Raw genomic sequence first — 16002 nt, forward strand, 5'->3', positions numbered from 1 at the left:
TGACCCCCTTTTCTTTGGGAAGGCACAGGCCCAACATTTGTCAGCCTGCTGGCCTGGTGTGTTCTGTTCTGGCTGTGGTGAAAACGCGGATGTGTGTTTTAATGTTTCCGGTTAATCAGAATGTCAAACACTACTCTCTTTGTTACGACTGGAAAAGTGGGGGGTGAAATGTTAGACAAATTCATCATACAGTCAAATGTACTCAATACTCAGATTGTCCAATTTTGATAGTACATCTGTATGTGGATGAACAAGTTTCGATGTACACACATTTGTACACGTGTTAGGTATTTGTCTGTGTATATGTGTGCTGGAGTGTTGACCCCTGTCTCACCCCCTACCTTGTCGTTCACTCTGGATAGGGGGTGTGTGTGGTGGTCTCTTGGTGTATATGCTGCTGACAGCCACACTACACTACTTCAGGGGGACCAGCAGTAGTTTGGTTGGGATAGACTATGGGCTAGGGAGTAGAAGCAGGGTGATTAGTGGAGGTATGGGGGTGTCTCTGTCTTCAGGGCTGGCTAGGGAGTAGGAGGCTGGGGAGTAGGAGCTAGCGTATGGGGTCTAGGGACCCAAATGGAACCAGACCACTGACCTGTTGAAAAAGACATGGATCCATCAGTGGATGGACCGAGGGATGGAGCGGTAAAATGAAAGGCAGACAATGTGCGGTCGGTCTAGTGTCACATCTGCCCCTTCAGTTCAGAGATCCCTTGTTTCCTTTCCTCCTATTCTGATGGGATTTCAATCCATACATTTAAATGAAGGTGATGTACTTCCTTCCCTGTGTTCCTTTCTTTTCTCTCCGCTCTTCCTAATTTTTGTCTGTGACTGGGGGTTCAGGTGCTCTTGGTTTTACCAAGTGTATGTGACGACAAAACACACACCCCTTCAACCATGTGTGAGAGAAACATACCACATACACACAACTGTGGTACTAGTTGAGAGCAGGATGTGGTTGCTAGACAGCTGTGCCAGAGTGCAGACTGGAAGCTAATGTTTACCGCAGTTTCCAATCTAGGGAAACCAATGATTACAACCATTGGTCCCAAACAAGGGAAACCATTTGAACTGTGTCTGTCAGGCCTGGAAACAGACGCACAGCACCAAACAGGCTTAGGTTATCACGCCATGAGCCGGGAGCTTGAGTCTTGACACACGAATGCACACTATGGCCTAACAATGTGGTCTACTGCCCTGGCATGGCATGCCAGCATCTATCACCACCACTGCACAGCTGTAGTTAACACAGCATCAACAGAGACCATGTCTTGCCGTTTAGGTTGATTTGTTTTAATAGCTTTTGTGTGGAGCGACCAGGGGCAGTTATGAGCCCCGTGGGGACTCTGAATTAAAATGACTTGTTTGTGTGTGTGAGACTGACTGCCTCGCAGAAGTTTCCTTCTGAAGATGATTACCAAACTTTAAATCACACTTTTAAGTCTGTCCAATGTCCTTGGTGGCCATTTTGGAAAGATTTCAACAATCAGGAGGGAATAAAACCGTTTCCTTTGCCGTCTCTATTGGGCGCACTGCCAAATTACCGACTGAGATTAATTAATTCAGCAGCGTTTTCATTAGAGTTCTACCGCATGACGGCAGCGGCAGGAGCCGTCTCTTCGATGTTTATCGGTTTATTTACCACATAGTCATGTTTATGAGCCTTCAAATTAGTGGATTTGGCTATTTCAGCCACACCCATTGCTGACAGGTGTATAAGATTGTACATCTGTTCAATCTATGTAGGCAAACATTGGCAGTAGAATGGCCCTTACCGAAGAGCTCCGTGACTTGCAACGGGGCACTATTAGAGGATGTCACCTTTCCAACAAGTCAGTTGGTCAATTGTCTGTCATGCTAGAGCTGCCCCGGTCAACTGTGTAAGTGCTGTTATTGTGAAGTGGAAACGTCTAGGAGCAACAGTGGCTACGGTGTCAAGTGGTAGCAGAATGGGACCGCTGAAGTGCATAGTGCATAAAAATTCTGGCCGAGCAGCTGCACACAAGCCTAAGATCATCATGTGCAATGCCAAGCGTCCGCGGTGGTGTAAAGCTCCCTCCATTGGACTCTGGAGCAGTGGAAATGCATTCTCTGGAGTGATGAATCACGCTTCACCATCTGGTAGTCCGACGGATGAATCTGGATTTGGTGGGTGACAGGAGAACACTACCTGCCTCAATCCATAGTGTCAACTGTAAAGTTTTGTGGGCGAGGAACAATGCTCTGGTGCTGTTTTTCATGGTTAGGCCCCTTAGTGAAAAGTGAAGGGAAATCTTAACGCTACAGCATACAATGACATTCTAGACAATTCTATTTTTCCAACTTTGCGGCAACAGTTTGAGAAAGGCCCTTTCCTGTTTGATAAAGCGGGGTCCATACAGAAATGGTTTGCCAAGATTGGTGTGGAAGAACTTGACTGGTCTGCACAGAGCCCTGACCTCAACCCCATCGAATACCTTTGGGATGAATTGAAACGCCGACTACACGCCAGGCCTAATCGCCCATTATCAGTGCCCAACCTGACTAACCTCTCATGTGGCTGAATTAAAGCATGTCCCCGCAGCAATGTTCCAACATCTAGTGGAAAGCCTCCCCTGAAGAGTGGAGGCTGTTATAGTAGCAAAGGGGGGACCAACTCCATAAATGCCCATGAGGGGCGGCAGGTAGGCTTTCCACTAGATGTTAGAGTGTTGGACCAGTAACTGAAAGGTTGCTGGATCGAATCCCGGAGCTTACAAGGTAGAAATCTGTCATTCTGCCCCTGAACAAGGCAGTTAACCCAGTGTTCCTAGGCCGTCATTGTAAGTAAGATTTTGTTCTTAACTTACTTGCCAAGTTAAATAAAGGTATTTGTACAAATTATTTTGTAATGACATGTTTGACAAGCGGGTGTCTACATACTTTTGGTCATGTAGTGTATTTCCCAAGGCACGGATAAACCAATCCACCCTTTTCCCTATGTAGTGCACCACTTTTGACTATTGCCCTTAGCTCTGGTCAAAAGGAGTGCACTATATAAAGGATAGGGTGTATTTGGGATGCAGACATGTACATTAGGGAGACTGGCAGGCAGTAGTGATGGTGCAAAAATAATTGATACAGATACATAGTAGTATGTTATTTTTTGAGTATCTTTTTGACAATATCGCAATATTATTTTGTCACTAGTTGACTGAACCTGCACCAGAACTTGTTTTTCCTTCATAGCTTGTTCTCCATCTTTTTAAACAGGAGCCAATTTTGTATTCAGCATTTGAATATATAACTGATCAAAACTCATTTTCTCATGGCTCTCATCCCTCTGCAGCAGACATACAGTGCATTTGGAAAGTATTCAGACACCTTTGACTTTTTCCAAAATGGAAAATGGATTTAAAAAATTCACTCTTCAATCTACACACAATACCCCATAATGACAAAGCGAAAACAGGTTTTTAGAATTATTTGCATATTTATTCAAAGTAAAAACGGATACCTTATTTATATACGTATTCAGACCCTTTGCTATGAGACTCGAAATTGAGCTCGGCTGCATTCTGTTTCCATTGATCATCCTTGAGATATTTCTGCAATTTCATTTGGATTCCACCTGTGGTAAATTCACTTGATTGGACCTGATTTAGAAAAGCACACACCTGTCTATGTAAGATTCCACAGTTGACAATGCATGACAGATTAAAAAAACAAGCCATGAGATCAAAGAAATTGTCCGTAGAGCTCCGAGACATGATTGTGTCGAGGCACAGATCTGGGGAACAGTACCAAGAACTTTCTGCAGCATTGAAGGTCCGCAAGAACACAGTGGACTTCATCATTCTTAAATGGAAGAAGTTTGGAACCACCAAGACTCTTCCTAGAGCAGGTCACCTGGCAAAACTGAGCAATCGGGGGAGAAGGGCCTTGGTCAGGGAGGTGACCAAGAACCAAGTGGCCAGACGGAAGCCACTCCTCAGTAAAAGGCACATGACAGCCCACTTGGAGTTAGCCAAAGGGCACCTAAAGGACTCTCAGACCATGAAAAACAATATTCTCTGGATAATTATTTTAGGCAGATGTTCTCTTGTCTGTCTCATCCTCCCACTGAATGAATAATATGGTAAGGAATTCTTTCCAAATAATATAAAAAATGGAAAATTAACAAATGTACAGAAAGATTAGTGCGATGGCCAAATTACAGAGGAAGAACTTTTTGAGGCTATTAAATACTTTCAGTCTGGAAAAATCTCAGGGATTGATGGCATACCAGTGGAGGTATATCAAGTATTTTTCGATTGTTTTAACTACTCCTATAGAATTGGTAGTCTGTCAGGTACTCAGCTGGAAGGTCTGATTTCTCTATTATTAAAACAAGACCCAGATGGCAAATATAAAGACCGTCTATCTAAAAAAAAAAAAACTGGAGGCCCCTTCCGCTTCAAGCTTGTGATGCGAAAATACTAGTGAAATGCATAGTACTTAGAATTAAAAGGGTTTTACCAGGTATTGTTCATCCTGATCAGTCAGGTTTTTTACATGGACAATACACTGGAGATTATGTACGACAACTACTAGAAATAATAGAACATCATGAAACGTATAAGAAGCCTGGAATGGTATTTATAGCGGATTTTGAAAAGGCATTTCATAAAGACCGGACTTTATTTATAAATTCATGGATTCATGAATTCTCTTATGAAATGGGTCAAAATAATGTATAGCATCCCCTGGTGTAAAATAGTAAATTACGGCTACTTCTCAGAGTTTTGAATTGTCAAGAGGAGTTAAACCAGGGTGTCCAATGTCACCATATCTATTTGTAATGGCCATTGAAATGCTAGCTATTAAAATCAGATCCAATAACAACATTTAGAAGATTAGAAATCCAAGGCTTAAAAACAAAGGTATGCCGATGACTCAAGTTTTATATTAAGTCCGCAAGCTAGATCCCTGCAATGTCTCGTTAGAGATCTAGATAACTTTTCTGTGCTCTCTGGACTAAAACCTAATTATGATAAGTGTACAATATTGCGTATTGGATCTTTTAAAAAATACAACTTTTACATTACCCTGCAGTTTACCTATAAAATGGGCTGATGGTGAAGTAGACATACTCAGCGTTCATATCACAAAAGAGATAAATAAGCTCTCCACAATGAATTTTAATTGAAAAATAGACAAGATCCTGCAACCATGGAGAGGTAAATATCTGTCTATTTATGGAACAATTGCCCTGATTTAACTCCTTAGTCCTATCAGTTTACTCACTTGCTTATGGCGCTGTCTACTCCTGATGATTAGTTTTTCAAATCATATGAGCAAAAAATATTTAGCTTTATCTGGGATGCTAAACCAGGCATGTTTTATTTTGTCTATCTATATAATGAATATGAATTTGGTGGGTTGAGATTATTAAATATAAAAGCACTTAACCTCTTTTAAAAGCCTCACTCATTCAAAACTTTTATTTGAACCCAAAATGGTTCTCAAGTAGAATGTTGCAAGGTACAAATCTGTCGTTCTGCCCCTGAACAGGCAGTTAACCCACTGTTCCTAGGCCGTCATTGAAAATAAGAATTTGTTCTAAACTGACTTGCCTAGTTAAAGGTTTAAAATTTTTTTGAGAAATTTGCCTTTGTGCAGATTGCCATGTCTCATTTTCAATTAATTGAAAATTATACTTTTCTCGGTTTTTCAAACAAGCATTGCAGAGCTGGCTAAAAGTTCAATTTCATCCCCCTGAAAAGATACAACAAATATTATGGCTGAACTCAAATTTGTTGGTTGATAAAATACCTGTATTTATGGGAAAGATGTTTGAAAAGGATATTTTGTTTGTAAATTATATTGTAAATCGGAATGGTAGAGTTATGTCCTTCATGGAGTTATCAGAATTGTACGGGAAGGTCTGCTCAATTCAAGAGTACAACCAATTGATTATAGCATTACCCCAAAAATGGAGGAGGCAGGTGGCAGCAGGAGGAGGTAGGGAACTGGTCTGTCTGCCCAATACAAAATATCAAAATTGTCGGAGGAATAAAAATAGCATAAATAGGGAAGTATACCAGTTTCATTTGAGGACCAGGATGTTGACAACTGTGCCATACAGATTGCAAAATAGTTGGGAAGATATTTTTGATGTACCAATTCCATGGTACAGTGTGTATGAGTTGATATATAAAACTATGCAAGATTCAAGACTTTGTGCTTTTCAGCTAAAATTATTATATAGAATTCTTGCCTCCAACAAAATGATGAATATTTGGGACATAAAGTCATCGAAGCTCTGCAGATTTTGAGGATACAGAATCAATAGACCCATTTATTTTGGTATTGCCCTCGGGTAGCCTGTTTCTGGTCTCCGGTTCAAGAATGGCTGAAAATGCATAGCATTGATCTCAAAAATTTACCTAAGAAATAGTACTGTTAGGACATCTGGAGAGATGTCAGTCAATTACTAATACTCTTAGTAAAAATATTTATCTTCAACTCGCAATCTGTGGATTAGATAGATTGAAATTGTACGTTAAACATCACGGCATAGTTGAAAGATATGTGTTGCGTAGAAACCCGAAGTGGGTGGCCAGCAGAGATAGATGGAATGGGCTGAGGGTTGGTATGTGGAACTGGAGACAAGTGGGAGTGGAGTTGCTGTGTGGGAGATAGAAAGATGGTCAAAGATAAAAGTAAGAAAATAATAATAAAAAGTACATTTGAATTACACTGAGAGGCAGTGTTTTTACAACTAATGCCGGTTTGCCTGAGGCTGATGTCGTGCAGGTGTTTGTACACATGCATAAACAGTCATGGCTAAAAGGTAGTATTTAATGAAGCTGCAAGTTGAGGACTTGAGGCGTCTGTTTCTCAAACTAGACACTATAAATGTACTTGTCCTCTTGCTCAGTTGTGCACCGGGGCCTCCCATTCCTCTTTCTATTCTGGTAAGCTCCAGCTTGCGCTGTTCTGTGAAGGGAGTAGTACATGGCGTTGTATGAGATCTTCAGTTTCTTGGCAATTTCTCTTATGGAATAGCCTTAATTTCTCAGAACAAGAATAGACTGATGAGTTTCAGAAGAAATTCTTTGTTTCGGGACATTTTGAGCCTGTAATCGAACCCACATTCTGATGCTCCAGATACTCAACTAGTCTAAAGAAGGCCAGTTGTATTACTTATTTTAATAAGCACAGCACAGCTGAAAACTGCTGACATAATTGCAAAAGGGGTTTTCTAATGATCAATTAGCCTTTTAAAATGTTAAACTTGGATTAGCTAACACAACGTGCCATTGGAACATAGGAGTGATGGTTGCTGATAATGGGCCTCTGTATGCCTATGTAGATATTCCATTTAAAAAAGCTGCTGTTTCAAGATACCATAGTCATTTACAATATTAACAATGTCTACACTATATTTGTGATCAATTTGATATTTTAATGGACAAAAACAAGAACATTTCTAAGTGACCCCAAACTTTTGAACGGTAGTGCATATTTTAATGTTGTGAGAGCTCCGACTGCTTTCTCATTAATGTTGCAGGAGATGATAAACGTGTGTGAGATAACATGACAAACACTTCGCTCCCAGAGAGTTGTCGAATATGAGCTGCGATTGATTAACACACAAGTAGTAAATACCTCTGCTCACTGCTCGTCACTTTACCGGAATTTCCAAACAACATCTGGGGGACATTTACGAGACTCTGAGCTCTGTTTAAAAATAGAAAGGGATAGAAAACATGGTTGCTTTTTGCCAGGCGCTGATTGGAATGGATGCTTGGGCAGTGCAAGTGTGTATGCACGCGCACACACACACTGCTATGCAAACCCCCTAGTCTGTTAGCTCAGGCTGGCTTTTAAGCATATGCAACAGGACTTGCTATAATGATGGGTTTACAACACACACACACACACACTACAATGCAAACAAATAAGAAACCAAACCATGCCTCTAAAATTGTTTTTTGACAAACAACCATCTATACGGTGCCTCAGAAAGTGTTCACACCCCTGAACTTTTTCCACGTATTGGTACATCCGGCATTTAACGTTGATTAAATTGAGATTTTGTGTCACTGACCTACACACAATACCCTATAATGTCAAAGTGGAATTATGTTTTTAGATTTTTATTTACTTATTATTAAAAAATGAAAAGCTTTGTCTTTTGTCAGTAAGTGTTCAACCCCTTTGTTATCCCAAGCCTAAATACATCCACGAGTAAAGATTTGCTTACATGGACTCTGTGCAATAATAGTGATTTAACATAATTTTTGAATAACTACACCACACACACAATAATCAGTATGGTCCCTCAGCCGAGCAGTGAATTTCAGCCGACAAAACCAGGGAGGTTTTCAGTGAATTTCATTTAAATATCCCTTGCATGGTGAAGTTACAGATTCAATTCACCCAGTAAGTACAAAGACACAAAACCAGGGAAATAAACCACAAGGATTTCACCATGAGGCCAATGGTGACTTTGAAACAGAGTTTAATGGCTATGATGGGACAACTGAGGATAGATCACGACAGGAAAAAAATAAAAGGAATCACATATTTGTAGACCTGAAAAATGTAAAAAATAAAAACAAAGCTTGTTTGTGGCACATTTAAATATCCATGGGGTTGGCTGCATCATGTTATGGGTACCATCAGCAAGGACTAGAAGTGAAAAGAAACAGAATACAAACACAAGAGAAATTACACTTTGGAGAGTGTATCAATAACCTCACAAGGCCAAATATAAATATATACTGTTAACTAGTGGACAAAGAAATCTTTGACAAGACTTAAATTGCTGTCTAGCAATGATCAATGAACTAAATTGCTAATACTTAGATAAATTCGATTTCTGTATTTAGTTTTCAATAAATGTGCTAACATTTCTAAACCATGTTTTCACTTTGGGATATTGTGTAGATGGGTGAGAGTCTATTTAATCCATTTTGAATTCAGGCTCTAACACAACAAAATGTAGATTAAGAAGAGGGGTATGAATACTTTCTGGAGGCACTGTATGATTGTCATTCTCACAGCTTTTGTTGGTTAAACGTGAAACAGCCTGTTTAATAATAGGAAATCAAAGCAGCATTGTCTGTATAGACACTGACGTGTTTGACCTGCCCCTTCTATTCAACACATATTCACCATCGCTATGCAATCACAGTGTTTACCTAACCATATTCAGACATGCATCACTCTGAAACATGATATTGAAAGCTACAGATGGAGACCCAAGACAAAGGTTGTAAAGTGTGTGGCTGGTTATTCATTGGTTGGAAATAAGCTCTCTATCACCATGTTATGCAAGTGAAGTGTTACCTTTGTGTATTTACCTATTCTGTTTCCTCATTTGCATATCTGCTCTTGCTGAGGAAGTGCATCACTTATGCGTTTTGAATAACTGTCTGTCTGGGGAACTGCTGCAGTGTACGTGCACACACATCACAGAGAGAGAATGCAGTGTAGACAGACAACACAAATAATTTGTTCCATCTGGAATGTAGTTTTTTTCAACCCTGGTACTGGATGCCCACAGTCTCCACATATACTGATTTTTTTTTTTATGAGCTAAAATTAAATATCCCAGATATTTTCCATATACCCAAAAAGCGTATTTCTCTAATTTTGTTCACACATTTTTTACATACCTGTTATTGAGCATTTATTGTCAAGATAATCCACCCACCTAACAGGTGTGGAATATTTAGAAGTTGATTAAACACCATGATCATTACACAGGTGCACCTTGTGCTGGGAACAATAAAAGGCCACTCTAAACTGTGCAGTTTTGTCACACAACACAATGCCACAGATGCCTGAAGTTCTTAGGGCACATGCAATTGGCATGCTGACTGCAGGAATGTCCACCAGAGCTGTTGCCAGAATTAAATGTTAATTTCTCTACCAAAAGCTGCCTCCTATGTCGCTTTAGAGAATTTGGCAGTACGTCCAACCGGTCTCAACTGCAGAACACAGTACAGTACATTCAGGAGGTATTCTGACCCCTGGTCTTTTTCCACATTGTGTGACGTTACAGCTTTAATCTAAAATGGATTTTTAAAAATGATAAAATCTTTATTCTATACACCATGCCCCATAACGACAAGGCAAACATTTTTTTTATACGTTTTTGCAAATGTATTAAAGATAAACTAATCACATTTACCTAAGTATTCAGACCCTTTACTCAGTACTTTGTTGAAGCACCTTTGGCAGCAATTACAGCCTTGAGTCTTCTTTGGTATGATGCTACAAACTTGGCACACCTGTATTTGGGGAGTTTCTCCCCTTCTCTGCAGATCCTCTCAAGCTTTGAGGTTGGATGGGGAGTGTCGCTGCACAGCTATTTTCAGGTCTCTCCAGAGATGTCCGAGCTCTGGCTGGGCCACTCAAGGACATTCAGAGACTTGTTCCTAAGCCACTCCTGCATTGTCTTGGCTGTGTGCTTAGGGTCGTTGTACTGTTGGAAGGTGAATCTTCGCCCCAGTCTGAGGTCCTGAGCGCTCTCGAGCAGGTTTTCATCAAGGATCTCTCCATACTTTGCTCCATTCATCTTTCCCTCAATCCTGACTAGTCTCCCAGACCCTGCCACTGAAAACATGCCCCAGCATTTTGCTTCCACCACCATGCTTCACTGTAGGGATGGTGCCAGGTTTCCTCCAGACGTGATGCTTGGCATTCAGGCTAAAGAGTTCAATCTTGGTTTCATCAAACCAGAATCTTGTTTCTCATGGTCAGTCCTTTTAGGTGCCTTTTGGCAAACTCCAAGCAGGCTGTCATGTGCCTCTTACTGAGGACAGGCTTCCGTCTGGCCACTACCATAAAGGCCTGATTGGTGGAGTGCTGCAGAGATGGTTGTCCTTCTGGAAGGTTCTCCCATCTCCATAGAGGAACTCTGGAGCTCTGTCTGTGACAGTCACCTCCATGATCAAGGGCCTTCTCCCCCAATTGCTCAGTTTGGCCTGGCGGCCAGCTCTAGGAAGAGTCTTGGTGGTTCCATACTACTTCCATTTAAGAATGATGGAGGCCACTGTATTCTTGAGGACGTTCAATGCTGCAGACGTTTTTCTTACCCTTCCCCAGATCTGTGCCTCGACACAATCCTGTCTCAGAGCTCTATGGACAATTCCTTCGACCACATGGCTTGGTTTTTGCGCTGACATGCACTGTCAACTGTGGGACCTTTTATATAGACCGGTGTGTGCCTTTCCATATCGTGTCCAATTAGTTTGAATTTACCATAGGTGTACTCAAAGTTTTGTAGAAACATCTCAAGGATGATCAATGGAAGCACGATACACCTGAGCTCAATTTATACTCATAGCAAAGTTTCTGAATACTTATGCAGATAACGTATTCCTGTTTTCCCTTTGTCATTATGGGGTATTGTGTGTAGATTGAGGGGAAAACATGTGGAAGAAGTCTTAATACTTTGCGAATGCACTATATAACCACGCCAGCTCAGGACCTCCACATCCGGGATCGTCGGAGACCAGCTACCCAGACAGCTAATTAAACTGTGGGTTTGCACAAACTGACAGAAACTGTCTCAGAGAGAACTCATCTGCGTGCTTGCCATCCTCACCAGGGTCGTAACTGACTTCAGTGGCCAATGTTCACCTTTGATGGCCACTGGCATATTGGAGAAGTGTGATCTTCACGGATGAATCCCGGTTTCAGCTGTACCGGGCAGATGGCAGACGGTGTGTATAGCGTTGTGTGGGTGAGCGGTTTGCTGACAGAGTGCCCCGTGGTGGGGTTATGGTATGGGCAGGCATAAGCTACGGACAATGAAAACAATTGCATTTTGTCAATGGCAATTTGAATGCACTTAATGCCATTCATCTGCCGCCATCACCTCATGTTTCAGCATGACTAATGCACAGCCCCATATCACAGGATCTGTACGCAATTCCTGGAAGCTGAAAATGTCCCAGTTCTTCCATGGCCTGCATACTCACCAGACATGTCACCCATTGAGCATGTTTGGGATGCTCTGGATCAACGTGTAAGACAGTGTGTTCCAGTTCCCTCCAGTATCCAGCAACTTCACACATCCATTGAAGAGGAGTGGGACAACATTCCACAGACCACAATCAACAGCCTGATCAACTCTATGCGATGGAGATGTCGCGTTGAATGACGAAATGGTGGTCACACCAGATACTGACTGGTTTTCTGATCTACACCCCTACCTTTTATCTGTGACCAACAAATGCATATCTGTATTCCTAGTCATGTAAAATCCATAGATTAGGGCATAATTCATTTATTTCAATTGACTTATTTTGTTATATGAACTGTAACTGAGTAAAATCTTTGAAATTGTTGCATGTTGCATCCCTGTTCTCTTTCTTCCTCGTTACGACAGACAATGAATCGCTGAACGAACAAACTCAGCAAAAAAAGAAACATCACTTTTTCAGGACCGTCTTTGAAAGATACTTTGTAAAAAAACAAAACTTCACAGATCGGTTTCCCATGCTTTTAATGCAATTAAGGTCACAGTTATGAAAAATTAGGACACTAAAGAGGCCTTTCTACTAACTCTGAAAAACCAAAAGAAAGATACCCAGGGTCCCTGCTCATCTGCGTGAACATGCCTTAGGCATGCTGCAAGGACACGAGGACTGCAGATGTGGCCAGGGCAATAAATTGCAATGTCCTTACTGTGAGACGCCAAAGACTGCGCTATAGGGAGACAGGACAGACAGCTGATCGTCCTCGCAGTGGCAGACCACGTATAACGACACCTGCACAGGATCGGTACATCTGAACATCACACCTGCGGGACAGGTACAGGATGGCATCAACAACTGCCCGAGTTACACCAGGAACGCACAATCCCTCAGTCAGTGCTCAGACTGTCCGCAATAGGCTGAGGCTGGACTGCAGGCTCGTAGGCCTGTTAGGCAGTTCCTCACCAGACATCACCGGCAACAACGTTGCTTATGGGCACAAACCAGACAGGACTGGGAAAAAGTGCTCTTCACTGACGAGTCACGGTTTTGTCTCACAAGGGGTGATGGTCAGATTTGCATTTATCATCAAAGGAATGAGTGCTACACCAAGGCCTGTACTCTGGAGCGGGATCGATTTGGAGGTGGAAGGTCCGTCATGGCCTGGGGCGGTGTGTGATAGCATCATCGGACTGAGCTTGTCATTGCAGGCAATCTCAACGCTGTGCTTTGCAGGGTACCCTTCTTGCAGGCTCATCCTGACATGAACCTCCAGCATGACAATGACACCAGCCACACTGCTTGTTCTGTGTGCAATTTCATACAAGAAAGGAATGTCAGTGTTCTGCCATGGCCAGTGAAGAGGCCGGATCTCAATCCCATTGAGCACGTCCGGGACCTGTTGGATCAGAGGGTGAGGGCTAGGGCCATTCCCCCCCAGAAATGTCTGGGAACTTGCTGGTGCCTTTGTGGAAGAGTGGGGTAACATCTCACAGCAGGAACTGGCAAATCTGCTGCAGTCCATGAGGAGGAGATGCACTGCAGTACTTAATGCAACTGGTGGCCACACCAGATGCTGAATGTTACTTTAGATTTTGACCCCCCCCCCCCCATTTGTTCAGGAACACATTATTCCATTTGTTAGTCACATGTCTGGAAGTTGTTCAGTTGGTCTGTTGTTGAATCTTATGTTCATACAATTATGTACACGTTAAGTTTGCTGAAAATAAACACAGATTACAGTGAGGACGTTTCTTTTTTTGCTGAGTTTACATTACATTTAGACAAGTGAACTTTTAGTCACCGCTAGGCTACTACTCCCGCACACACATACACACCTCCCTCTTATCTAAACCAGGCTAACAGGAGGTTACATCTCCTTTCATCTACAGATAAATCTGAATTATCACTGACAGCACTTCTGTCCACACTTAGCGGCATGCTAACGCTGTCACTGATGACGAGGCTGAGGTGTGTGTGCGGGTACATGCTCTGTATGGACACAATGTGAGAGAAATTAATGAATTTTTTTCTGTGTTTTGACTTTGTGTCGTGAGTGTTTTCATTGTGCTTATTTCTAAGTATCTATGATTAATTTAACCCTGTTTTTCCCTCCCTCCATCCCTCCCCTCTGTTGTTTACAGGGAATTTGAAGAATGTGGTTTAAGAGCAGAGTCTCATGTTTCCAATCAGGGCCTCCTGGGGTAATGAACACACACACCAGGCTGATGAAGACCGTATGTTGGAGCTCCATCCTTTGCCAACGGGGAGGAGAGGGAGATGTTTGGGGGGGGTGGAGCAGGAGAATTGTGGAAGAACATGACTTGAATGTTTCCAGGGGGATGTTTTATTGTAGGGGATGAGGTGGAGGGTAGGGTGCTGATGTTGCTGGTTTGCTGTTTCCGTTTTGTCTTTGTATAGTTAGTTTTTTTTAACTGTGGGGAGGAGATTCTGGTTTGACTAGCCATGGACCAGACTGAGAATATCTGCTCCACAATTGGCTTCCAGGGCCCGTATTCCCAAAGGGTCTGAGTATGAATGCTGTACAAGGATCAGAATTTGAAGATGATTTTAGCCTTTTAGAACATAATGAATAAGATTGCATGGCCCAGAATTCCTACCTTGTTATATTTTGCTTCTAAATTTTCAGTTTAGAACCTGGGCAATGGGTGGGTTGTAATATTAGACTTAAATATGTACATATTTAGGCATGGGAAACATTTAGTATGGGCTATGTTAAGATTTGTGCTAAACGAGTAAAGCAGACATGTCGGGGGCTCGTGTTACCTCTTTAGCTGCTTCCCTGGTGCTGTATGTTCATGCCTCCCTAGGGTGAGTTTCCCAAAAACAAAGATAATCTTCAGCATTAAGATAATCTTACACCCCATATAGAGTATCCTGACAAGAACTTTGATGTGTTATGATCTTAGTGCTACAGATGATCTTCACTACATGAGTGCAGTACTTTGAGAGCTTTATTATGGGCATTTTTCTTAACTGAACAAAAATATAAGCGCAACTATTTCTAAGATTTTACTGAGATACAGTTCACATAAGGAAATCAATTCAATTTAAATAAATTGGACCCTAATCTATGGATTTCACATGACTGAGCAGGGGCGCAGCCATGGGAGGGCATTGGCCCACCCACTGGGGAGCCAGGCCCTGCCAATCAGAATGAGTTTTTCCCCACAAAAGGGCTTTATTACAGACAGAAATAATCCTCAGTTTCATCAGCTGTCCGGTTGGCTGGTGTCAGACTCTGAAGAAGTCTTATGAGGAGGTCCTGGGCTGGCATGGTTACAAGGTCTGCGGTTGTGAGGCAGGTTGGCTGTACTGCCAAATTCTCTGAATTGACGGAGGCGGCTTATGGTAGAGAAATTAACATTCAATTCTCTGACAACAGTTCTGGTGGACATTCCTGCAGCCAGCATGCCAATTGCATGCTCCCTCAACTTGAGACATCTGTGGCATTGTTACTTGACAAACTGCACATTTTAGTGGCCTTTTATTTTCCCCAGCACAAGGTGAACCTGTGTAATGTTCATGCGGTTTAATTAGCTTCTTGATATGCCACACCTGTCAGGTGGATGGAATATGTTGGCTAAGTAGAAATGCTCAGTAACAGGGATGTAAACAAATTTGTACACAAAATCTGAGAGAGAAGCTTTTTGTGCATATGGATCATTTCTGGGACCTTTTATATCAGCTCATGAAACATGGGACCAACACGTTTATTTTTGTTCAGTATATATTGTACAGACTGTGTGTTTTTAAGTGGCATGTCAATGATCTGATCTCTTGTCTAATGAAATCTTTTATGCGAAAGCATTGGGTAAATTTGATTTCAGTCCTGCTCAAACCGCATGTTTTACTTTCAACTGTAAGTACATTAGGAGTGTAGAACGGTTTTTCATAATTTTGCTTTTTCATAATTTTCCACAAAAGTACAACTTTTTTTATGGTTCACCTTTGCCTTCTATATGGTGTAAATAACTTTTTTTGTTTGTTAATACAAACTGATTAAAACATGAGCTTCAATCACATCCAGTATAGGAAACTCACC

General features: G+C 41.8%; 1 protein-coding gene across 1 annotated transcript in view; it reads left to right on the top strand.

The window, feature by feature from the left end:
* hdac8 (histone deacetylase 8) overlaps nucleotides 1-14227 on the top strand; it is a 37104-nt gene extending 22877 nt beyond the window's left edge. The window contains exon 11 of the mRNA XM_064940131.1: nucleotides 14081-14227. Coding sequence (XP_064796203.1) covers nucleotides 14081-14103 — 23 coding nt within the window. The 3' untranslated portion in view covers nucleotides 14104-14227. The remainder of the gene's footprint in view (nucleotides 1-14080) is intronic.
* Nucleotides 14228-16002: the final 1775 nt, after the last annotated feature.

The sequence above is a fragment of the Oncorhynchus masou genome, chromosome 27, assembly GCF_036934945.1.
Source record: "Oncorhynchus masou masou isolate Uvic2021 chromosome 27, UVic_Omas_1.1, whole genome shotgun sequence".
NCBI lineage: Eukaryota > Metazoa > Chordata > Actinopteri > Salmoniformes > Salmonidae > Oncorhynchus > Oncorhynchus masou.